Here is a 26,408-nt window from a genome sequence, read left to right on the forward strand (position 1 = left end):
CTACAGACCCAAGTACATCTATTTTTTTTTAAGATTTTATTTATTTGACAGAGAGAGACAGCAGCCAGCGAGAGAGGGAACAGAAGCAGGGGGAGTGGGAGAGGAAGAAGCAGGCTGCCAGCAGAGCAGGGAGCCTGATGCGGGGCTCGATCCCAGGACACTGGGAAGACGCTTAATGACTGAGCCACCCAGGCATCCCCCAAGTACATCTACTAATCAGTGTCTGTGTGATCTTGGATATTTTGCTTAACCTCTCTTGTACCTTAGTAAAGTGGTGATGATAATGGTACCTACTTCACAGTGTTGCTGAGAAATTAAATCTTGGTTAAATTATACTAATCCTAGTTCTGATGTTAAATAAAAATGTTAAACAGGCCCGAGTCCTGAGGACATGACAATTCAATTTTCTAAAGATTAACTGAAATTGTGGAAATTCACATAAAGTTTGAATGTATTTATTGTATTTATTCTTACCAAAGGACTGATAGTTTAGCCAAGGACTTGTGCCAATAATGAGCGAAACTGAAGACAGTAGTTTAACAAAATGGGAAAAAGACACGAACACACAAAGATTTAAAAAAAAAATCAAATTAGAAGTAATGAGCACAACAATATTAATTGAAATTATACAGATTTGAATATACCAAAGATTAAATTTTTGGCAAACAGCTAGGATACTTTATATGAGGTATAATAGGACCATCAACCTATAGGATGGCTCTCAAACATCCAGGAAACACCAGGAGGTCACATGATTTTTCTATACTTATCTGTAATTTTATTCTAGACATGAATAATAAATGAATGCATTTCAATTAAAAAATTTTTCTCAGTAGAATCACAAATATTTCCAATTTGTTCCGTGGTAGAAGGACAAATAAAAAAAATCACCCATTTAGTCTATTAACAATAATTAACAGCAATTTATTAAGCTAGGAGTATTTCAAACATGAATTCTGAAATTATATGAAGGGTGATTTGCCAGGAAGGAAGGCCCAACAGAGAAATAAACTCTTTAGGGAGGTGGGCATGGATAAACCAAACTTGATCTGTTTCCCAGTTTTCCCTTTTGGGAGGTTTTAGTTATATATCTACAAGGAATTTTTGCTTTGTCTGTCTATCTATTTATTTATTTAAATAATAATTTTTTATTATATTATGTTAGTCACCATACAGAACATCCCTAGTTTTTGATGTAAAGTTCCATGATTCATTACTTGCGTATAACACCCAGTGTACCATGCAATACATGCCCTCCTTAATGCTTTGTCTATTTAAAGAGATAATTGTTGAATGTGAATTACGTAAGAAGTCAGAACAAAGCAGTCTGAAGGTCCATCAACAGAGGAGCATTAAAAGTGATATTTACCAAAAACAAATGATGTCAAAGGAAAAAGGGTTCAAAAATCATACATACAGTAGCTTTATAACTATGTTTTTAAATTTTTTTGAGAGAAAGAGAGCACGAGTGCACACACACAAACAGGGGCGAGGGGCAAAGATGGGGAGAGAGAGCATCACAAGCAAGCTCCACAGTTAAGCCTAGAGCCCGACATGGGGCCTGATCTCAGGATCCAGAGATCAGGACCTAAGCTGAAATCAAGAGTGGGACACTAAACCAACAGAGACACCCAGGAGCCCCCATAGCTATGTTTTTTTAAAAGCTGTTAAGACACATTCAAAGAGAAGTATGAAAAGTACACCAACTTGCTAACATATTAGGGATTTTTTTCCTTATTCTTCTATATTTTCCTGATTTCCTCAACATTATGTTTTGCTTTTGTGATAGAAAAATTAATTTACCTGTCAAAACAATCCATTGTGAAGAAGGAAAGTGGGTAGGGGTACAGACAAAACACAACTGCTGTGTGCCAATGACAGTGAGTGATGACACATAGAGGTTTCATAAACTATTCGCTCTACTTTCATATTGTTTATTAAAAAAAAAAAATTTAAAAAGCAATAGCTACTTTTCCACTACTTCTGAGGAGCTGTTTTGGTGTTAGGGTGAAACCCCACAGACTTGAGTATTACTGGCTGGTAACAAAGTCATTAATCCTGTCTACTATGATCAGTATTAAGCAGGAATTCCACCATAGCTGATAATATAATCGAGAAAATTAGGAGGCCCGCATAAACTGATTCATAGGACATTAAATAAACCATATAAACAAATTCTCCTGGCGCTTAATAGCATTTTAGAATAAAGTGAGAAATACAGAACAGTTAGGCTTTGTTTTTGTAAAGGACATCTGAGTTTATTACGACACAGCAGCAGAGATTCTTTTTATTTTAAATCAATTTAATATGCAGAACTTTAGACTTGTAGCCTAGAAAAAGTTTAAGATCCTCGCCAATATTTATTCTCTATACCACCGAAGGTATAGTGAAGTATAGTATCATTAAAGTAGAACTGCCCAAAGGAGCTCCAGGCAGGTGAAGAAAATCTTTTTCAAAAGATGGGCCAAGATCGTTCAGCTTATTAAAGGCCTCTGAAACATAACATAAAAGCAGATATTTTCACTATTATGCAAAATGCCATTTACAAATTTTTATGAAATAGATAACTGGCTTGGAATATCACATTAATCGATGTGTAATTATGAGATCCTCTTGGACTGTGGTTGCCTTTGTTCTTAGAACTCAGTAAAGGAAGTTGCAGCAGGCCCCTCTAAAGATGCTTTCTTTCAACAAGCCCACATGTAGCCTTTCTCTTCCTCTTCCACTTAACTCTTTGTCTATTCTGGGAACAATAATATTCATCCTACCCTCTCTTAAATTCCTGACAAAGTTAAGGAGACAAAATATTAGGTCATAATGGCACTGATAATTATATCTTTTCAAAGCTTGGGGCTTAAATGCCTACCATATAGCTAAGTCTTATCATTATTAATTGACTGAGAGGGCATTTTATCCAAGTTCTGAAATTGTTCTAGCCAAATGGTAAAGAAGTATCAATTAGAAGGACCAACCTTACAAAGAGATATCTTCCTGTATCAAAGAAACTAAGGGTTATATGTAACCAATAGTTTTCTATCACTGGGAGTCCTCAAAGGGAATCAAACAAAAAATCGTAGCAGGTAAAAACAGTACTATAGTAGTCAAGCATCAGATAGGTGTATAATCTCTTAAATCCCTTAAAACCCTGAAATTCTAACTGCAATCTTAGTCCTTTTATTTGCTACTACAGAATTAAATTTTGACCTTGTTGCTAATTTTTCTTAAAGACTTCGCCATAACTGTCATTAATAGCATAAACATCAAACAACATAAGAGTACTAATTTAACGTGCCATGTCAGAGTAGGTAAAATACAGATCTTAACTTCATTATTTAAGTGAATCCGAGTAATAGGTTACAATGTATTTTATGGTTAATTTCAAGGTCTGTTCTGTAAACTGAAGAACAACAATTTTTTTTTTCAATACTGACAAAGTCAGCATTTTAAGTTGTTACAAATACTTAACTCTTTTCTGGAAATTGGAACCGCAGATATTGACTTGATCAAGTTTTCTGGTGGAAGATCCAACACTCTGGAAAGCTAAACATTAAAAAAAAACAAAACAGAGCAAGATTGTTAATAATTTGTACCAGATTCAATGGGATACTACTCATCAATAAAAAGACTATCTAGATACTTAACTTAAATGAGCCTCGAATACACTATGCTAAGTGACAAAAACCTATGAGAGACAGAGAGAGGGAGAGAGAGAGAGAGAAAGAGAAAATCTTAAGCAGGCTCCAGAAGCTTGGTGCAGAGCCCCGACCCTGAGATCATGACCTGAGCAGAAGTCAAAGGTCAGATGCCCAAATGAGCCACCCCAGCCCCAGAGTATATGCTGATTTTTAAATTTAAATCTCAGACTGCAGTCTTTTTTTTTTTTTTTTTTAATTCTAGTCTTTGGGAACTACATTACTAAAGCCCCTACAAAAAGGTTATTTCCTTAGGCCATTTTCCTAGGAGTAGATAAACATTTCCAATGCATTTATAGAATAATGGCTATAACAGTTCATGTTTATACTATAAAGTGTTTTGCCAATACAGGTACAGCAATAATATTATATTTATATATTATAATTTCTCCTAGAAAAAAAAAAGGATTCAAATTCCAGCTCTACTTTTACTAGCTATGAGTCCATGGGAAAGTCATCATACATAAATGAGCTTTTCACTATGAAAAATGGGGATAATCTATTAAACTAGAGGTTCTTATAAGGATTAAGAAAAATGTGTCACATAATAAGCATATAATAAATATTATCTTCTTCCTTTAAAATTAAGGTTTTATTTTGGACATAATGTCTCCCAAACTTAACATAACCACTAAGATTTTCTGCCTATCTTAAATATAAAGTCTGCTGGAAAACAAAACAAAACATAGTTATACAGGTCAATTTTAAAGCTTTTCAGCTGACAAGTTTTGAACTTTGATAATAAAATGTTTACATTCAGATGAATAACACACAAAAAATTCTGTTTCCAATATAAACTAAAAGCTACTTAAAAATTGCTTATTTCTGGGGCTCTTGGGTGGCTCAGTAGGTTAAGCGCCTGCCTTCAGCTCAGGTCATGATCCTGGGGTCCCTGCCTGGCAGGGGAGTCTGCTTTACCCTCTACCTCTGCCCCCCCACCCCGTGCTTGTGCTCTCTCTCACTCTCTCCTCTCTCTCAAATAAATAAATTTTTAAAAGAATTGCTTATTTATTATACCTCACTTGCTCCAAAAAAGGCTCTGAGGGGAATTAACACATAAAAATAAAATGGAGGTATAAAATCATACCAGAAAACCTAAGGTAAAGATAGTTACTGTGCTTTTTAGCAACCAGGTACAAAAAGGAATCTAACTATATAGTACAGTGCTGCCTGGCAACAAGCTTTTCCTAAAAGTAAATTCTAAGACCAAGTTATATTCACAAAGATTTAAATACCAAAGCAGAAAATATCCTCAATAGCAGTTTTCCAAAGGCACAGAAACATTTTTATATGATGTAAATTAAAAAACCAAAATAAACAGACTGAGGGAAAAGGAGAACTGGAGAGTCACTTTTTACAATGAACACAGTTTCAGTTTTACAAATGAAGAGCTCTGGATAGGGTTGGTGGTGATGGCTGCGTGTTAATGGACTTAATGCCACTGACTGCACATTTAAAAATAGTTAAAATGGTAAATTTAATGTTGTATATATTTTCCCATAATTAAAAACAAAACAAATTAAAAAACCTAAAAAGACTCTGGGATGAAATAGTGGAATGAAGTCCTCTTTATATAATTTCCCACCTCCCAACTCCCACCCATTATCAAATTAAAATGAAAAGCGTGGAAGAAAGAATGGTGAGGAGAAAGAAAGGAAGGTAGGTAAAAAAAACAGGCAGACTGGTTGGTTCTCCAGCAACAAATATACAGGATAGGCACAGTCCAAAGTTAGAAACTTCAAAAGGGATAGCCAAGAAGACAAAGAGCAGCTTCTGAAGAGGAATGGAGAAGCCCTGTTTGGCAAGGCTCCTAACTTGAATTTACAATTCTCATCAATACCCCAAGCTGGAGAGAAAAAGATGAATCCCATTGATTTTTTTCATCAACGACTGGAGGGAGATGCTATAGAGCTGTGGGAGAGGAGTAAAACAAAGAAGTGAATTCCATTACTTTTCAGAAGTGAAGATTCTAGGCAGGACACTAAAGCTCTCTCCAATGGAAACACAAGACATTCCCCAGTTAAACGGAGATCTTGATATGGTTTTGTGTGGGCAGTAAGAATCAGAGGAGGAACTTTTATCAGAAAGTGAAAAAATATCAGAGCTGGCTAAGCAAAAATTTAATATGCCAAGTCAGAGTTCAGGAGTAATGTATACAGGACACCAGAACCTACCAGAGAGACAAAAGAGTGGAAAAGCCCTGGAGTTTATATTTTTGTAATCACAAAAGCAACGTAATTGGGCCAAGAACAAATCTCAAATGGAAAGTGAAATCTCACACAATGCAGGAACAAACAGAAACGTGTGGGCAGAATGGTCAAGCATGAGCAAGATGAAAAATAGGCAAAACAAGTAGGCAAACTGAAAGTGGGGGAGAGGGAGGAGAGGGAGGGAAAGAAGATCCAAGAACTCTTGTCTAGAAAAATAAAACCAAATGAATACAAAGACATTCATCAAAAGTCTTCACAAAAGATTTGTGATTGTAGTAAGAACTGAAAGGCAGAAAAAGAGATAAAAGGCAGTTTAAATATTAAATAGACAAATTGATGATCAAACATTTTTTACTAAATAAGAAATACAAACGAACATTCATAATTGAAAATAAATAACAGAGGCCTATGATAATCAGAGAATACAGATTTTAAGAAACAAATTGAAAGCAATCAGAGAAAGAGAAATAAAATTGGATACAAGATAATCCAACCTTAGGATAACTGGTGTCCCTAAAACACAAAAGAGCAAGAAAGAAACAAGCAGACAGGAAGATAGGTACAGTGGTTCTCCAGAAGCATATACCATAACGATAAAGAGACAAAACCCAAAGCCACACTGTTCCAAAAGCGATAGCTGAGGAAAGATGCAAGGTTGTGAAGCAAAACGGAGCAGTCTTGTGTAGCACAGAGCTTCATGGTCTCTCGTCAGAAGGTATAGAGACTAAGCAACAAAACCCAAGAAAAATAAAAAGTATTCATAGATACAGATCTTGGCTCCCCCAAAAGCAAGGCCTGAGAAAAGAACTCTGTGCAGGTAGTTTATTTGGGAGGTGATTCCTGAGGGGGTAAGTGACAGACTGAGAAGCACGAGGAGGAAAAGTTAAGACTGTGCTGTCAAGGTTACTGCTACAGGCAATGGGGGCTTAATTTCCACGGTACCTCCTAAGAAGCACATACAGGTCTCCCAAAATGGTCTATCCAAAAATAGGAAGCAGGAGCTTCCATTCCCCACCCACTTGAGGGTGTTAACCGCCACATTTGACCTAAGTATAGGCTGGAATCAGTAGGCTTTTAGACTAGATGAGGCGCTACTGGCAATAAGTGATTGGAAGCACATGTGAAACTGGTCGCACAAGTGGCGGCTGGAACCAGAAGTGTGACCAAGGTGATGGGAAGGCATAATAGTCAATAAAAGGGAATATCTCCCTGAAATAAGGAACCAAATCTAAATTGTGGTATACTGCTGCAATGATACCCAACAATCAAATGCAAGAGCTAGACCTCCATGCATCATTATGGATACGCCTTTAAAAAACTGAGGCTAAGAAACAAAAAAACCCAAGTTGCAGAAGGACGATTACAGTCTGACTACAACTTAAATAAGATTAACTTGTAAAAGAATACCATTTAGGGATACATTCATAGGTAATAAGTGACATGCATGAATATAATAAACACAAAACCTCACATGGGAGGAAAGAGTTTGCAGCCAGGGATGGGTACCCAGGAGATTTTAACAGTAATAGTTTATTTTTTAAGCTGGGTGATAGGTACATAATAACTATACTTTTCTCCATGATTAAATATTTTGTTTAAAAAAAATCTACAGATCAAAATAAACTACTATGTCAGGAAAATATAATTTGGAAAATTCAACAATGAGATACATCCTGCTTAAGTTACGAAATTTCAAAAATAAAGCACCCAATCAAGAAAACTCCAGGAATGAAATAAATGCACTTTACTTTGTAGCCATATTACCTAACCACAAAGATCACGAACTGGTTAAAGTAAATAATTTAGCAATGATATTATATAGGACGAGATTCTCCACAGAAATTGTAAACTGATATGCTTCACCTGCTCAGCTCTTTTTTTAATCTGAATTGACAACATATGAAAATTGATAAATTTTAAAATAACATTGGATGGTTGTATGCATTTGCATCTGCAGTATCCATCTTTGGAAAATTCAAATTCAGAATTAAATAATCTGGTGTTACTGACTTATTTCTAAAATGAAGATTTTTGTATTACTTCTAAACATGTGAATTTTTAAAAAATTATTTATTTTAGAGCACGCACACGCATGTGGGGGGAGGGGCAGAGGGCGAGAATCTCAAGCAGAGTCCCTGATGAGCAGGGAGCCCCACATGAGGCTGATTCCTGGACCCAGGAGATCTTGAATTGAGCCAAAACCCAGAGGCCGACACTTCATCTAACCGACTGAGCCACCCAGGTGATTTAAACCTTTTGATACTTCTAGGGTTATTTTATCTGAGAAGTCAAAATTTCTTAAAAAAAAAAAAAACAAAAAACAAGTTAGGGGCACTGGGTGGCTCAGTCAGTTAAGTATCTACTTTCGGCTCAGGTCATGATCCCAGGGTCCTGGGATAGAGCCCCGCGACTGGCTCTAGAGGGAGCCTGCTTCTCCCTCTCCCTGCTGCTCTACTTGTGGTATCTCTCTCTCTCTGTCTATGTCAAATAAATAAAATCTTAAACAAGATAAAAATTTTAAAAAAAAGTTTAAAAAAAGGTACCATGAGCCCTTCTGAAAAATCTGCTTATAAAGAAATCCAGCCAATTAAGCCATACCTTAGGAACAGGACTGGTGGTAAGCATCTTATCCAATTCAATACAAAATGTGTAGGAGGGGCACCTGGGTGGCACAGTCGGTTGAGTGTCTGACTCCCTGAGTTTCAGCTCAGGTCATGATCTTAGGGTCATGGGCTCTGCACTCAGTGGGATGTCTGTCTGAGATTCTTTTCCCTCTCCCTCTGTCCTCCCTGCCCCCTTCCACTGTCTCTCTCTCGCTAAAAATAAAATAAGTAGATCTTAGAAAAATAAAATAAAAATGTGTAAGAAACAAGTTGTGCAGATACGGTTAATAGACAATAAGTGTTACACAATTTGAGTGAGAAAGGTACCCAAATTAGGAAATGCAGAGGAAAGTTATACCAACTACGATAATGTCCTCACCTCTAACGGCAAGGATTGATACTATATAAACTAAAAATATCAAATTTTTTTTTAAAGATTTGAGAGCGTGAGAGCGCACGTGCGCAGGAATGGTGGTGGTATAGAGGGGGAGGGCGAAGCAGACTCCCTGCTGAGCAGGGAGCCCAACATGAGGCCCATCCCAGTAATGAGGGAGCAGAGGGCTAGCTAAAGACAAAGCATAAGCAGACACCCTGCAACCTCCCGCCACCCCTCACTCCTGGGTGGGACTTGTATGACATTCTTTCAGGAATCTCCCAACTATCTTAATGTTAATACCTTGATAGAGGGGAAAACCACCTTAACTTGACAATGGCAAGGCCTCTGATATCTTCTGGGTTGGTCCTCTTTAGCATATGAAAGTTGTTTTAAAAACCTTTTTTCTTACTTCCCCCAAATCCCGAGTATATAATCAGCCACGCCTCAAGACCCCCGTGCAGCAGCTCTTTCTGCCCGCGGGCCCTGTCGCTGTGCTTTAATAAAATCACCATTTTGCACCAAAGACATCTCAAGAATCCTTTCTTGGTCGTTGGCCCCAGACCTCACCCCACCAAACCTCACCTATATTCCAAAACCACATTACCAGGACTGCAAGATCATGACCTGAGCTGAAGGCAGATGCTTAACCAACTGAACCACCCAGGCGCCCCTGAAATACCAAAAATTTTAAAAAAGACTCCAAATTGTAATGTTTTTCGGGGTGCCTGGGTGGCTCAGTCGGTCAAGCGTCTGCCTTCGGCTCAGGTCATGCTCCCAGGGTCCTGGGACTGAGGCCTGCATTGGGCTCCCTACTCAATGGGGAGTCTGCTTATCCCTCTGCCTGCCGCTCCCCCTGCTTATGTTTTCTCTTGAGTGTGTGCACGCTCACTCTCTCAAAATCTTAAAAAACATTGTAATGTTTTCCAAAATCTCATTTCATAAAGTAGAGGACTCATTTCAGAAATACAGCAATAATTATTTGAATTGCATTTTAATTTCTCCTTAAGCTCAAGCAAAACTGTTTAATATTTTTAATTTAAAGCAGCATTTTGGTCATGGGTATGTGGGGAATCATAATACTATTATACATGTAGTAGTTGGATACTTTTTTTTTTAAGATTTGAGAGAGAACACGGGCTGGGGGAGGGGCACAGGGTAAGAGGGAAGTGGACTCCCCATTGAGCAGGGAGCCCAACATGGGGCTCGATCCCAGGACCCTGAAATCATGACCTGAGGTGAAGGCAGACACTTAACCGACTAAGCCACCTAGGCACCCCAGTAGTTGGACATTTTCTATCATACAACTTAAATCAAAAAAACCTCAAAATAAAAACTCATTACGATACAGCCCAATTTCTGTAAGAAAGCGTTATCTATCCAGTATTCCTTTTATTCTGCGTGTATATCTGCAAATATTATCTAAAATAAAGGTCAACCAATGTTAATAATGATTATTTATGAGGGAGGTGTTTTTTTTAATTCTTTTACCTCTTTATATTAATTCTTTACAACGGCCACACAGTTATTTTTGCAAAAATGAGAAATATTTTTTTATCAAAGCACAACTTTGTAAGAGTACTGTTAAAAAGATACTTATTGGAAATTCAGCCATATAATTCAGGTATGCAGTTTTCTGGTTACCTAACTTTATGCGGGGTTAAAATGTTCACCTAGGATAATGGATAATAATTAGGTCCCCTTAATAAGGCCTCTGGGATTGTAGTGTGAAGAAGGGGTTCAAAACACCCTGACTTCAGAATTCTGAGGACATAATGTAACAATCACTAACATTTATTGAATGTATACCATGTACCAAACACAATCCTAAACACTATATACAATTCTAAGCACTATGCTTTAATTCATTGAATTCTAATGACAAGACTAAAAAGTAACTAAACAATTTTACAGATTTTAGAGAAGAGGACAGAGATTTTACATACCTATCAAAGGAAAGGCTGGATTCAAACCCATATGTCTTCCGCGGTCAATGTTCTTAATCATTATACCTGTGGGGTTTCTTTTTTTGTTTTTTTGTTTTTTGTGTTTTTTTTTTTTTGCATTTTTGCACATTGGAATGACCCAGGGATCTTTAGAGAGGGAGCAGGGGGAAGAGCAGGCAGGAGAGAGGTAGAAGCAGGCTCCCTGCTGAGCAAGGAGCCCAACACAGGGCTTGATCCCAGCACCCTGGGATCACGACCTGAGCCAAAGGCAGATGCTTAACGGACTAAGCCACCCAGGCAACCCAAGAACTTGTAGTTTTAAGCAGAGCTGAATGTTGGTGGGCCTCTGAGAACAGGTTAGAAGTGAAGTATACATAGACCATTCCATCAGTCCTGTTGTTCACGTGAATGTGGATGAGTATCTTCCCCACGTAAATATTTCAGCTTGGACTAGATGACAACTGGTCATCAAATTTAATTGCTCCTTGAGGCCACACCTGAAATCTTTTTTTTTTTTTTAATTTTTTAAATTATATTATGTTAGTCACCATACAGTACATCCCCGGTTTCCGATGTAAAGTTCGATGATTCGTTAGTTGCATATAACACCCAGTGCACCATGCAATACGTGCCCTCCTTACTACCCATCACCAGTCTATCCCATTCCCCCACCCCCCTCCCCTCTGAGGCCCTCAGTTTGTTTCTCATAGTCCATAGTCTCTCATGTTTCATTCCCCCTTCTGATTACCCCCCCTTTCTTTATCCCTTTCTTCCCCTACCAATCATCCTAGTTCTTATGTTCCATAGATGAGAGAAATCATATGATAGTTGTCTTTCTCTGCTTGACTTATTTCACTTAGCATTATCTCCTCCAGTGCCGTCCATGTTGCGGCAAATGTTGAGAATTCATTCTTTCTGATAGCTGAGTAATATTCCATTGTATATATGGACCACAACTTCTTAATCCAGTCATCTGTTGAAGGGCATCTCGGGTTTGCCACGATTTGGCTATTGTGGACAATGCTGCTATGAACATTGGGGTGCATATGGCCCTTCTCTTCACTACGTCTGTATCTTTGGGGTAAATACCCAGTAGTGCAATGGCTGGATCATAGGGTAGCTCAATTTTTAACTTTTTAAGGGACCTCCACACTGTTTTCCAGAGTGGCTGTACCAACTTGCATTCCCACCAACAATGTAGGAGGAATCCCCTTTCTCCACATCCTCTCCAGCAATTGTTGTTTCTTGCCTTGTCAATTCACACCTGAAATCTAAAAGAACTCATCAGCAGTCAAGGAAGCCTGTCTTCTATTCACTGTTAGCAGTGCACCTCTTCTAGCACGTTATGTAAATATAAACTAATGAGAAGAGCTTAAGGCCACTTAAGATACAATTACACAACAACTAAGTGCAGCTTGTGATCCTATACTGGAAAAAAAGACTACTAAAAAACGCAGCAAAACTGGAACACACTATACATTAAATGAAAGTATTGTATGATATTATGTGACTCTAATGACTATATTGTGGCTGTGTTAAGATAAGCCTTGTTCTTAGGAAGTAAATAATTAGGTATCAACAGGTTAAGGAGCATGCTTTATGAAACCAACTCTCAAATGATATGGGAAATGTAAATCATATAGACAGAATGATGAAGCAAATGTGGCAAAATGTTAATAACTGGTGGCTCTGGATAAAAAAAGTATATGGAGTTCTTTGCACTATTATCACAACTTTTCTATAATTTTGACATTCAAAATTAAAAGTAAAAAAATTAAAAAGAACTCTCTGGATTTATTTTATTTATTTTTTTAGGTAGGCTCCACACCCAGTGCGGAGTCCAACACAGGGCTTGTCTGAAAACCCTGAGATTAAGACCTGAGCTGAAATCAAGTTGGACGCTCAACCAACCGAGCCACCCCGCCGCCCTTCAGCTGGATGTTTTAAACTTAACATCAATATCTAAATGAAAAGGCACTGAGAAAGGGAAACAAATCTACACTCCATCATTACATTTCTGAGCTAGATACAGTGAACAGTTTACAAAGGTTATTCTACAGAATACAAAGAATTCGAGCTTCGAGTCAAAAAGCTGGGTTAGTAGTTCAATTCTACAATTTTGTTGCTCTGTAACTTTAGGTTTTTCTTTTCATCTTCCTGTCAGTGTTCTCTATAAAATGGAGACTGCTACAAATAGGATGACTGAAAAGATTAAACATAATATCAAGTACTGTACATTTCGTGTGCACACCGTCCTAAGTGATGGGAGACAAATTTCTATGGGATTCCTAGGTTTCTGCATGTCTTGTAAGCAAAGCATAAAATCTTTCCAAGGATGCTCATATAGCAAACAGATTTGTAAGACAGAAATAGTGTCCTACTGCAGAGCAAAGGGAAACATGCTTACTGCCCATTCTAAAAGACTCAGGGTCCCTCTCTTATGTGACACAGCACCAGGCCTGTGCAGGTATTATCTGACCTTCTTCACATCACCCTGTAGTTAGAAGAGGGGTTTGGGGAACCGACACAAGAAAATGTCGACACTCTGGCTAATACTATTGCTGTGAATAATAAAATCCTTTTCTCTCACCTAGGGATCTCATGTTTTCCGCCACCATCCATGGAACTGTGGTAGACTAGTAGGGTAAAGTCACAATCCCCTCACAGTTCTTGATACTATGCACTTTCTGTTAACATTATGTCATCAGATCTTATCAACAGCCCCATAAAGTTCAGAAAAACTGCATGGTAAAAGTGAGATACTCCACAAACAGTAGCTATTATTGTATTCATCATCATTAATCCTTGCAACAATCCTCTAAACTTGGAATCAATACCATCATTTTATAGTTGACAAAATAACCTGCCAAGATTAAGTCAGTCACACAAATGGAGGGACTACAATTTTAATCCTTTCCACTTTTACCATTTTACCTCACAGTTTTAAAATTATGAACTCATTTGGTGAAGCTGCAAACTTTATATTACATCACAACAGCTTACTTATTCTTTAAATATGTATTAAAAGTCTTCTATGTTTCAGGCACTTTGCTGGTGCTAGAGAAATAGTGAATAAAACATGCTGTCTTCGGGGCGCCTGGGTGGTGCAGTCGTTAAGCCTCTGCCTTCGGCTCAGGGCCTGATCCTAGCGTTCTGGGATTGAGCCCCACATCAGGCTCCTCTGCTAGAAGCCTGCTTCTCCACTAGGAGCCTGCTTCTTCCTCTCCCACTCCCCCTGCTTGTGTTCCCTCTCTCGCTAGCTGTCTCTCTGTCAAATAAATAAATAAAAATCTTAAAAACAAAAAAAACAAAAAAACCCCCAAAAAACCATGCTGTCTTCGTGAAGCCTATAGAGAAAACACACCAAAACAAGGAAAACAAAACAACAAAATAACTAATTCCCTAATAATAATTAATTAGCTAATGAAATAATTATTAACTCATAAATGCTAAGATGGAAGCAAACATGGGTCTGAGAGAGCAACTGAAGGACACACTTTTCAAACTATAGATTGTCAGTTGGGTATAAATTCAGTGAGTCCCAACCAGGATTTTCCAAAAAAATGTAGTACAGAAAAGAAGGCACACGCATTATAAAGTAGTGTTCTGTGAAACTTCCATCTTGCACAAAGGGTCATGATATAAAATCATTTCCTTTAGACAGGGAATAATCTATGCAATGAGAACGGAAAGACCTTGGCTTTGTTAGAAAAGTAAAATTATAGTGTGGGTAGAATCCTGCAGAAAGGAAGAACAGGGTGGTATGAACGGAAGTTGGAAAGAAAGATGTTAAGGTTCTGGCAGAGAGTTCGTGCAATGTAGTTTTAAACAGATAAGTGACACAATTTGATTTACATTTGAGAAGTCACTTTCCTTGCTATAAGGAGAACGTATTTGAGGGAGGGCAAGGATGAAAACAGAACCATCAGAATGCTGTTGTAAGCAGATGACATAGGTGATAACAGTAGCTTGGTTTGGGGTGACGGAAGGGAAGGGCAATAGGGATGGAAAAGAATGGATAGATTCAAGACACTGCTTTGAAGACAGAATCCAAAGGACTTGTTGAAGTGAGGCCCAAGAGGCATACTCTAAAATTTCAGTCATATCCAAATATTGTGGTTCCATCAACATACACCATCCTCTCCCATGGGTCTGTTGTTCACACATATGATGTTTTCGGAATACCCTACCACTCCCCAAGCTCTCACTCAACTAACCTGGTACAGTCCTATCCATCCTCCCTTCAGGACTGAGGCCCCACATTACCTTTTCCACAAAGCATTCCCTGGCATTAGGAAGGTGTCTTCTCCATATTCCCTTAGCACTTCACGCATGTTTCTAATACACTGGTTATGGACTGTACTGCGATTAGCTGTTTATACATGTGTATATATATACACATGTATAAAGTTAGTCCAGAGCCATGCCAGGACAGAAGCCATATTCTATTCAACCTTGGGACTGATGATAGTGCTTAAAAAAATGTAGATTCATTATCAAAATTTGCTGAATGAATGTGCCACTTCATGTAATACATTCCTTCATTCCTAAACTAGCAAAGGATCCTCATTCATAAAGATATGTATTGCACATATTTTTATTTAACCTCATTTCAGATCATCCTTCAATGACTCCATGTTTGGAGAAATATATATTTGCTTAGTTTATGTTGCCATACGAATCTATTAGATACCGTCTATTGATCAGAATGTGCTTCTTGCCTTCATAAACTGATAGCACAGCGTATAGGAAAGGGCTGATTTTGAAGTTAGACCCCTGCTCATAAACCAACTCTTCAATTTATTGACCATGTGTAGACTCTGGCCTACCGTAGGTTTTTAATCTCTGGATTTCAGTTTGCTCAACTGTGTAAGGTTAATACTTCTACGTCATAGGGTCATCATGGGGCTTAAACGTGAATGTACAGTAATCAGCACAAATACACACTGCATATTAGTTCCTGTTTCTCCAACTTACCTTCTTTACAAGGAAGAATACAGCCTTTGCAAAACTAAACACAAAATGTTTCTGGTCATGGCATTATCTTGACCTATGGGTTGAGAACAGAAACCATCTTACCTCTCCCCCTCCAAACACAGCTTGGACATGGTCCAAAACCACCTACCCTGGATATAGCCTACTGTCTACATTAGTATGACTTTATTATTTCTTTTTCTTCATTGGCATAACTTTACTATTCTAGGAGACTCCTGCCCAGATAAATAGCTTGACTATTCATTACAGGAACTTCTTGAAAATCACCAATTCTTCAAGAAAAAGGACTAACAGTTTATACCCTAAGACTCCTTGCACTCACTTGCCTTCTCCCAATCTCGGAACTGTGAAGATCAGTAACAAAACCTAATCAAGCCATCTCCTCCACTGCCCTGCCCTCTCACCCTCTGCCTCTGAAAGACCAGCCTTAAACCATACCTCAAATTCTCAAGAAAAATCTGACGTTGCCTTCCCAGACACTACCGAAACTCTGCCGAGGTGTTCTTTCTTACCCCGGTAAACCATAAACTCAGCTTTGTCCTATCAGAAGGTCCCTTGGTGGTATCTGAGAAGCCAGCTTTGGGCAGGGCAATACATCTATAAGCATAAAGACAAGGCAGAGGAATTTTCCCACAAAGTCCAGAAATACTATAAAAATGAACTGAGGGAAATTATATACCAGGCAAAATACGTCCCCTAACAAGTCTATTAATAAAATGGAAATTAGTTTGTCAAGACAATAAAAAGTTTCGTTGCAAAATTCCGAAAGATGATGAATTTCAGAAATATTTTTTTTTGCTGAAATCTAATGCTGAAGTGTTTTATTCCTTTCCTTATTCCAGAGTTGTTCACACAGAGGACTCTAATCAAGAAAAACAGCACCTCACGTTATCTTTGGAGTTACCGAAGATAATGCTAGGACAGGCGGCCAAAATGATTGCAAAACAAATGACCAGTTTCTAAATTAAATCCTTTCGAATGAAAATCCAGATCCATTATCAATTTCACTAAGTGTAAAGAACACTAATTTCTAAAGGGTTCTAATCGTGGCCCAATGACTTTCCACTAGGGTAAAGCATACAAAGCTGTGGGGTGGGAAGGAGTGAGAGAAGCAACATTTGCTTCTCAAGGTTTACTTTCTACCTTGAGAAACCGATTTGGGTCGCATGGCCGACGCTCCACTAGGTCGGCCTCAGCAACTCGAGCAGCTGCATCGAGGGAGGAGGCGGCAGAAACGGTTTCCGTGGAATCCCCCCCCTCGCTGACTGAGGGCTGCCTTGGGGTAGGGGTTCCGCTCGGGCCCTCCTTCTGCCAGTTCCTGGGTCCGTACCTGACAGGCGATGGACCTGCGGAAGCCACAAGCCATGCCGGCCTCCACGAAGCGCGCCCCAACCGCCCGGCTCGACTCCTCGCCCCGCCCCCCTCTGTACGACCCTCCTACGCGCGCCGGAAGCCCGCCCGGAGGATTCTGCCAACCAATCAAGAAGCCGCGTGGCCTGCCACTAACCTCTGCCCTGCTGCCGCGAGGGAGCGCGGGAAATCCCGAGTGCAGCTGCAATCCGGCGGGCCGCGGTGACCATGGCCACCTCTTCGGTGTCCAAGGTACGTGGGGGGCGGAAGCCCACTAGACTCAGCCGTCGCCTCATTGTCTTTTGGAAAAGGGATGTAGCAGAGGTTACGTAGGCCTCAGTGAACCGGCTCGAGGGGAGGGAGTGGCGGGCTGAGCCGAAGCGTCCTTACTCCAGGTGCAGTTGAGGTCAGTTTTGCTCGAGGAGCGAAGACACCGATCTGCCTTGGTTGTTTTGGTTGGGAGACTTTTAAGTTCTAATTGTGGCGGTCGAATTCCCCGAGGATGTGCCCCAATCTCCCTTTTTCTTTCTCATAAATATTTATTGTGCGCCAAGCGCTCCGTTAGGTACGACGTAGAGTAGTAAACAAAATAGACTTAAGTGTTCGCGCTCAAGAACGGCATTAAACACAGATGAACTGATGATAACAAATTGTGGTGTTAGCAGATTGCTCGGGGTCTGCGAAGGCCTTTTGGAGAGATGGACATTTTAGCTGAGACCTGAAAAATAGAAGTTAGGCAAAGGGTTGGAGGGTAGGGAGACTGTTATGCCATAGAGAATGACATGGTTTTTGGCCCAGAAGATAGAAATAAAATGACCTGTTAAAGAAGTTGAAATATCAGTATAATCAGAGAGGAAGCGTTGTGAAAATAAGAATGAAGTCGTAGTGTAGGGGTGTGTGTGTCAGAGGAGATCACATAGACCTCATATGGGCTGCCTAGATGGTCAGGGCTTGCAGGAAGACCTGATAGTGTGGTTGTTAAGAAGATAACCCTAGATCACTATTGTCTAATGTCAGTAGCTGGTAGCCACATGTGGCTATTTCAGTTTTAATCAAAATAAAGTAAAATTAAATAAAATTAGAAATGCATTTTCTCAGTTTTACTAGCCACATTTCAAGTGCTCAATAACCCCATGTGGTGGTGGTTACCATATTAGTGCAGAGACGTGATATTTCTCCTTCATTACCAAAAGTTCTGTTGTACAGCACTGCTACAGACCAAGTAAAGTAAGACCTTTAGTAATATGAGTGCAGCCAGAAGCCCCTGAAGTCAAACTGCGATACAGTTGAGAATGTAGATGAAAAAACTGCAAAGTCCTTTCTCCCCACGTTAAAACTAAATAGATTAGAAGGCTCTACCATGGATCTTATCTTTAATTTTGATTAAAATTAAACTAAAATTATGGGAAGGAGTGTCAGAACTGAAACTACATATCAAAGGGTAACTTAAAGCCATAGAGCTTAAGTTTACAGCAGATTGACTTATGATGCTAGGTTCAAATATACCAGAAGAAGTTTAACTGTCCTCTTGTAGTCTGGGCGCAGGGGTACGAGAGCACCTGGCTCCAGATATCCCAAACAGACCAGCTTCAGCCCCTCGCTGCTGACAAAATCCAAAGTCAGAGAAATGAGCGGTAGTGAAACAAGAAAGGAATTTATTTCAATGAGGCCAACACTGAGAAGACAGCAGTTTATAGTCTCAAAGACTGTCAACAAAGTGCTGAAAATACTTCCAAGTTTTTATGAGGAAAATGTGGGACAAAGGAGGGCAGTAAAGGTCAGGTTGATCCTTGTGTAGGAGTCAATCATGGGCGGGGTCTTGCTGGCTCAGGGCTGTCCTTACTGCTTGAGGGTTTAGTTCGGTTCCCATCAGGAGATGCTGTGCTCACAGGATCTTTTGCCTGTGTTAAGAGATAAGCTGGAAAGAAGATCTTAAATCAATTGGAAAATTTGGGGTCAGATGGAGGTAGTTGGGGTTCTCTTACACTGGTATTTTTTTATTAGGATTGGTACTGTTTTTGTTTTGTGTTGGTTATATTCCATAGGTTTTGAGTGGTCTGCCCCCTAACTCTTTTCAATGCAAAAGGCTCATATTTTTGTGTATCTTGCAGAATTGTGAGGTTTTGTTCAGGAAAGCATTTATGGCATTGTAATAGAAATGCTTATATTGAGATGATGATGAAGGGGACCTTGCATCAATAAGAATCTTTTAGGACTATTTAAGGAGCTCATAGGACTGCTAGCTTTTTTTTTTTTTTTTTTTTTAACCTATCTAAGCTTCCTTTTCTTTGTGATATTTTCTACCTGTTAGCTCACCTCCTAGACTGCTTCTTCTATCTCAAACACCATCATTTGAGCAGCAGTTCAGAGAGGTTAACCATATTAGTACCTGCCATACATTAGGATCTATTCTGGGCACTCGTTTATCTCCTTCATAGCTCCTTTTCCTTGTACTGAATTGCTGGTGGATATAGAAAGGAGGCAATGACAAGCTCTTTGTGGTACTACAAGATTTTTCTAAATGTGAATGCGTGTTTCAATGGTTCACTAGTTGCAGATATAGGAGTATAAGGCACAGTTTATTTTGGAGCCTGTAATCCAAATAGCCACTTTGTATTTGCACAGCTTTCTTTAGCACTATCCTGAGAGTACTTTTTCTAGGTATATTTTTTCATTCTTTCTTTAATTTTCCATAAAAAATGGCAGTCTTTAGGAAGTTGTACATGGTGCATGGCTGTAGGATGGGTAGGATAAACGCAGGACCAGTAGCTTGGGGACTATATATCACTTGGCAAATAATAACATGAAACTAAATGTAACTAGGAAATTACCAGGAAAATTACTTGACAAGCATTCATTCCATATACTGATTGCCTAATGTGTATGCTAACACTGTCCTAATGTGTATCCTAACACTGAGGAAATAATTATGAATTATATGCAGTCTGTGCTCTGAAGGCACTCGTGAACTACTTGGTGAGACAGAACCGCAAATAACTATGATACGCAGTGAAAGTGATTCAAAGCAAAGAAAATAAAAGTATTCAGGTATTGTGAGATCTTAGGGAAAGGAATAATTCTAACTAGAGAACTGGGGAAGGTTTCCCAGAGCAGATGAGTAAGACTTATCAGATGAAGAAAGATGTATAAGATGAAACAATAGCCAAATTACCTATTTCCTGACCAGGTTATGGATATTTGAAGTTTAATTAAAAAATATTTCTTTTGAAATGAGAGAGTGTCACTATTTTTTATCTTTGTTTTAATGAATAGTACTAATGTTCTTCTTTAAGTTTTATAAAAATGGAACCTTTCTGGGTTTAAGTTTCATCATCTTACATTTTCCTTGTCTCTTAGATTAGGTCCCTAAGAGCAAAATCAAAGATGAGCATCCCATGGGAAGGAGGAGAAAGAAATGGATACTCCCCTTGTTTAAGAATTTTCCTGCTAGGGGCACCTGGGTGGCTCAGTCGGTTAAGCCTCTGATTCTTGATTTCAGCTCGGGTCAGGATCTCAAGGTCCTGGGATTGAGCCCCCTGTCCAGGCTCCGCGCTTTACAGGGAGCTGCGGGGGATTCTCTCTGGCTCCCAGCCCCCCTCTTGCATGTGCACACGCTCTCTCTAAAAAGTAAATAAATCTTTTTTTAAAAAAGAATTTTCCTGCTATAAATCAGAAGAGAGATGATTTCTTAGCACTTTAAAGAAATTCTTTTAAAAAAATCTGCTTATCCATAAAATACTTGGTTAATCAGATTTGTCGATATCCTTGGCTACTTTGACTTTATGCTTTTTTCTTTCTTTCTTTTTTTTTTTTTTTTAGGGCTGCTTTGTGTTTAAGCCAAACTTCAAGAAGAGAAAGATCTCTGTGCCAGTAGGTAAGATGTCTTAATATCGAATTGGCTAGTTTTCCTCCCCTAAATCTTGAACTTACCTAACCCTAGCTGAAGTTAGTAATTCTCTTGTTTAAGTTTGCCTTGCTTACCTTCTTGATGTAAGGTATAGTCATGTTAGTCATGTTCCAAGGTACAGTCAAAGGAATAAGGTACATCCCAGACTTTCAGTCTAAAAGGGAGTCCAAATGTACCTTCAAAAGGCAAATTAGAAAGTAAATTTCCTTCAAAGAATATGTCCCCATTCTTCAAAAGAGATTGTCTTAGGGGTGCCTCGCTGGTCAGATGGTAAAGCATGTGACCCTTGTCTCTGGGTTGTGAGTTCAAGCCCCACGTTGGGCGTAGAGCTTATTTAAAAACATACATAAATAAAATAATAAGGCTAACTCAGAAGGAAATTTTTTAAAAAGGGAGAAACTGTCTTAAAAATATCAGTGATTTCCTGGGGGGCAGTAGGGGAAGTTGACTGCAAAAGGGCAAGAGGTACTTTTTGGACTGATGGAAAGGTTTTCTAGATTGAGAGAGTAGTTATGTGAGTGTATACTTTTGTTAGGACTTATTAAACTGTTAAAATGGGCGTATTTTATCATTTGTAAGTTATTTCTCAATAAAATTAAACTTAAAAAAAAAGATACTGTCTTTCTTCATTTATCTTCAGATACCTGCTTGGTGATTATGTTAGGAAGAATTGACTTTTTCAAACAAATCATGGCATCACTGTCTTAAAATGTGTGTTGTGCTGGTTTTCAATTGTAGCTGCAGATTAGAATCACTTGGGGAACTTTTTTTTTTTTAATTGTGGTTGGGGTTTTTTTGAATATAATTGTGTTTTCACATATACTTGCAAGAAAGTGTAGAGAGTTGTACACTTTACCCAGTAATCTCCAGTGGTAATATTTTGGGTAACTGGTACAGTATCACAACCAGGAAACTTAACATTGGTACAATCCATTGACCTTATTTAGATTTCAATTTGAGGAACTTTTTAAAGATACTAATGCCCAGATCCCGTCTCAGACCAATTGAATCAGAATCTCTGGGAGTGGTACCTGGGTGTTGGTACTTTTTTAAAAGCTCCTCACAGGCTTATTACTTACACTCAATATTCAGTACTGTAAAGATTAATTCTGATGGAAAAATTATGATGTGGAATTACGTGTATTCATGCAATAGGTTTGAATTAAAAAAAGAAAAACTGAACTATACCATTGTTTGACTAAGGAAATAAAGAACTTGCGTTTAATGAATAGGATTTTTCTAAATCATTGCATGATGCAGACCTTAGGGTGTTACTCCTTCAGTTTGAGACCAGCTAGATAAGAAACCTGTGCTCAAGGAGCAAATAATAAAATCACGGTTCATCTTGAGGGAGCCAGAGGGTAGAAAATACGATTTATAATAAGAATCCAGTTTCTCTTAACAGAATGAACAGTGATCTCAAGTTCTACACTGTCTTAGACTTAGTTTCAGTGAAACTTTCTATATTCCCTGCCCACCCCCAATAAAAAGTGACAGTAACAGACTTGGAAATAGTGAACAAAGAATAGCTACATTATAAATTGTTTTTAAGTGACTGACTTGTGAACAGACTTCTTTAATGTTGGAGATTGCTAAACTCAAAGTAGTTCATTTTCAGAAAAAATTCAGGTTTTGTTTCCCATTATCTATGAAGGATACAGAGCATGAAATGACATCTAGTATCATCAGCAATGTCATTATAACTAATGAAATTGCTAGCATTTATTCAGTTTTTATTATGTGCTAGATTATTCTCAGCCCTATATATGTGTTACTTTGTTTAATCCTCTCAGCAAACTGTGAGGACTGTATTATGAGTATCTCCATTAAAATATTATGAGGATACTTAGAACTTTCTTAGTGGTAGTGCTAGTAAGCGACAGAGCTGGGGTTTGAACCCAAGTTGTCTGATTCTGGAGCTTCTGGTCTAACCATTACTTGGTACTGTCTCTCATGATAGGCGAGTTTTTGCTTAGAACTTTTTCTGTTGAATTTCGGCTATAATTAAGATTTGTTCAAAGTTTTAGTATTAGTAAACCTAATGTGTACAATTTGAACTTTGCTTTGAAGTGCATTAGTTTTTTTTTTTAATTGGGCTGACCTAAGCCTAGTAGATACTGTTTCAATATGAGAATCTTAGAGGAATTGACCCTGATTATAAGACAGATGGTATACAAATAAGGAAAACATATCCAGATTTTAGCACTTGCCTTCACTGGCTTCAATTCTTGAAACAGATTGCCTGAAGTAGGAAGATGCCCTGCATTTTGCCCACCATCTGTCCCCTGACTTGTAGACACTTGGATGTGTACCTAAGAGAAGACTGGTAACTCTCTCTCTTGTCTGTGTTCTGTGGATGACTGTACATCCATGAAGACGACAGGGCAGGAACTGGAGAGAGAGGGGGGCCGGGAGAGACTGAGACCAGTGGTGGCACCGGCCCTATAGGAGATGTTCACACTGAAGTCAAGCACTGTGCGTAGGAGCAAGAGGGAACCTGTCAATAGTGAGAGCTTATATTCTGTAGGTCTTCTCAGTTCTGATTTGTTTTTTACCTTCCTGATCTATAAATGTTTGAGAGAAGTCATGATGATAAGTTACATTGTCCTGTTGCTGTTGTTTCCCAGTTTCTGACTGTTTTTTGGTTAGTATTCACGTAAAAAATTAATGTCTTGATTTGCCATTTTAACATTTTGTATGATTTTACTCATTAATGACTTCTTTCTTCTATTTAAGGCTACCTTGTTATTTTGCTTTGTCTCTTAATGATGGTGTATTTCCCTTTTTTGTTTGCATTTTTGTACTATAACCTTGTCTATCATTTTACCATATGATAGCTTCAGTATATTCTAGGGCTTTTGATAAATTTAAAAAATATTTGTCTAAAACTCTGAGTCAACTATGAACAGAAGGAAAGTTCCTTAACATAAAAGAGAATCCGTATTCCAAACTACCAGTTAACATTAAAACTTGATGGTAGAATGCTAGTGGCTTCTCAGTGGAGTCAGGAACAAAACATGTATTTTTAGTGTTATTGAATCCTTTAAAAGTTGTAGTTGTTACAATACAATATCTAGCAGCAAACAATAAGAAATATTAAAGAAAGTAGAAAGCTACAAGGAATGTAAGATATTTGATTAAAGGAAGAGACCTGTAGTGTTTTGGATGTAGATTTTCTAACATGTTACAAATATCATTTCTTCCCAAATCAACCTACAGATTTTATTTTATCCAGTCAAAATACTATTTTAATTATTTTTGAGCAGTGGAAAAGTTTATTTGAAAGAATGGCTCAAAATATTTTGAAGAAGAATGATTATGTGTGATGGTGGTAGGAGGGAGACCTGGAATTATCCCATATGTGAATGTACTGCAAAGCGCCAACCATTTAATGATTTCAAGTAGTTCAGGACAGCTGTGGGAATAGACTTGGATTCAGTAGAACAAAAGAAGTTAAAAAAATAGTTCCAAGTGCATTTGTAAGTATTGAGATAAGAAGGGCACCTCAAATCAGTGGGAGAAAGGATGGGTTATTTAGTAAGTGCATGTTACATACTGAGTAAAGCCCAGGTGTGAGTCATGAAATGAACTTAGTCTTTAATAGTTTTAAAAAACAGAATAGAAAACATTTGCTGTCACATGATAAGTACTGTTTTGTGGGACCTTTGTTTTTGTTTCTGTTAAACATCTGTGTGTTGGATTATGATGTAAAATGTATTCCTTGATGAGGATCATGGTTTAAAAAGTTTGAAAACCACTCATATTTTGACAAATGGTGTTTTGATGAATGGCTAACCATTTGGAGGAAAACATTAAAAAAGCATGTAAAATAATTGACTATATAAAATGCCGGGCTAACCTATGTCAATTGAATAAAAGAGCAAGAATCGTCCTAAGAATCATTTCATAAAGGAGTGTTCAGAGCAAATATATGAAGCAAAGTATACAAGGCTTTCGAATAAGAGCAATGTATATAAATAATATGTTATATATGATATATATAATATGTTATATATAATGTATATAATATGTTATATATAATGTATATAATAAAAATATGTTAATATTAAATGTTTAAGTTTCAGACCAAATCCATTATATACTGTTAGCAATTTAAAAGTACAGATAGAAATATAACCTAAAAATTAAAGATATTTTAATCTTATAATACAATTACTATAGTAAAAATATATAAATAAAATTAAATATAGGATATTAAATGTTACCTGTCTCCAAATATATATATATATATATATATACTTAATACATATTTCTATTTTTGATACATATTTCAGTCCCATCCCTTACTGTGTGACTTTGCACAGACTTTCTAACTTTTATTACATAAAAAAGAAACTGACCTATTTCTTTCTGTGTTTTTAGAGGACTATTTTAATAAAGGGAAAAATGAGTCTGAGGACAGTAAGCTTCGATTTGAAACTTATCAGTTGATATGGCAGCAGATGAAATCTGAAACTGAGGTGAATACTTTCTTTAATGACTTAGTATTTCTCTAATAACGTAAATCTCATATTTGTTCCTTCCCATCCTCCTTTCCATCAGTTTTCAAGACTATTGTTGAAACATAGGTAATATTAGTTTAGTATAATCTGTATATTCTACAAAAAACCCGCTCATGTTCCAAGTATTAAGCATAGCTTCAGGTACTGGAACATACATTTATAATAATAACTGCCACGGCATGGGGCTCTTTACATATCCTCACAGCTTTTAAATGGTGGCACTCTTTAAATTGTCCATTCAGTTATTCAAGTAAGAAGTCAAGCTGTTTTTAAACTACTTCACTCCCTCATCCTCATGTCCAGTTTCTATGTTCTTTATATTCCAGCTCTGAAATAATTTCTCTACTCTGGCAGATTCGTAGCTCTAGGGCCAACATCTTGAGTGGACTTGTTTTGTTTGACCAGCACAGTATTGTATTTTTGTTTGTTTGTTTTTTAATGCCTAGGGGAGGGTTATGCACTTCATTTATTACTGCTTCCCCTCACTCTTCATTGCTTTCCACCTAGGGCTTTGCCATTTATATATTCCAAGTGACCCTTGGAAAGTATTGGAGTTTGTGGTTTCCAGCTCAGGCCTTCATTTCTTTTTTTTTTTTTTTTTAAAGATTTTATTTATTTATTCAACAGAGATAGAGACAGCCAGCGAGAGAGGGAACACAAGCAGGGGGGAGTGGAAGAGGAAGAAGCAGGCTCATAGCGGAGGAGCCTGATGTGGGGCTCAATCCCATAATGCCGGGATCACGCCCTGAGCCGAAGGCAGACGCTTAACCACTGTGCCACCCAGGCGCCCCCAGGCCTTCATTTCTTAA

General features: G+C 38.1%; 2 protein-coding genes across 11 annotated transcripts in view; one reads left to right on the forward strand and one right to left on the reverse strand.

Moving 5' to 3' along the window:
* RARS2 (arginyl-tRNA synthetase 2, mitochondrial) overlaps positions 1-17,246 on the reverse strand; it is a 55,950-nt gene extending 38,704 nt beyond the window's left edge. For 4 of the 6 annotated variants that reach the window (XM_040627527.1, XM_008687445.2, XM_040627524.1 and 1 more), the window contains exons 1-2: positions 17,150-17,246; positions 3,467-3,540 (exon numbers count right to left, since the gene is read on the reverse strand). In XM_040627527.1, the coding sequence (XP_040483461.1) occupies positions 3,467-3,540; positions 17,150-17,185 (110 nt within the window). In that variant the 5' untranslated portion in view covers positions 17,186-17,246. The other 2 variants (XM_040627525.1, XM_040627526.1) reach the window with 2 other exon arrangements.
* Positions 17,247-17,339: 93 nt separating this feature from the next.
* ORC3 (origin recognition complex subunit 3) overlaps positions 17,340-26,408 on the forward strand; it is a 68,480-nt gene continuing 59,411 nt past the window's right edge. For all 5 annotated transcript variants that reach the window (XR_567637.2, XR_567639.2, XM_008687456.2 and 2 more), the window contains exons 1-3: positions 17,340-17,421; positions 20,989-21,043; positions 25,460-25,557. Coding sequence is in view for 3 of the 5 variants with exons in the window: in XM_008687456.2 (XP_008685678.1) it covers positions 17,398-17,421; positions 20,989-21,043; positions 25,460-25,557 (177 nt within the window). In the remaining 2 variants the exon portion in view is untranslated. The remainder of the gene's footprint in view (positions 17,422-20,988; positions 21,044-25,459; positions 25,558-26,408) is intronic.

Source organism: Ursus maritimus, unplaced genomic scaffold, assembly GCF_017311325.1.
Source record: "Ursus maritimus isolate PB19 unplaced genomic scaffold, ASM1731132v1 scaffold_13, whole genome shotgun sequence".
Lineage (NCBI taxonomy): Eukaryota > Metazoa > Chordata > Mammalia > Carnivora > Ursidae > Ursus > Ursus maritimus.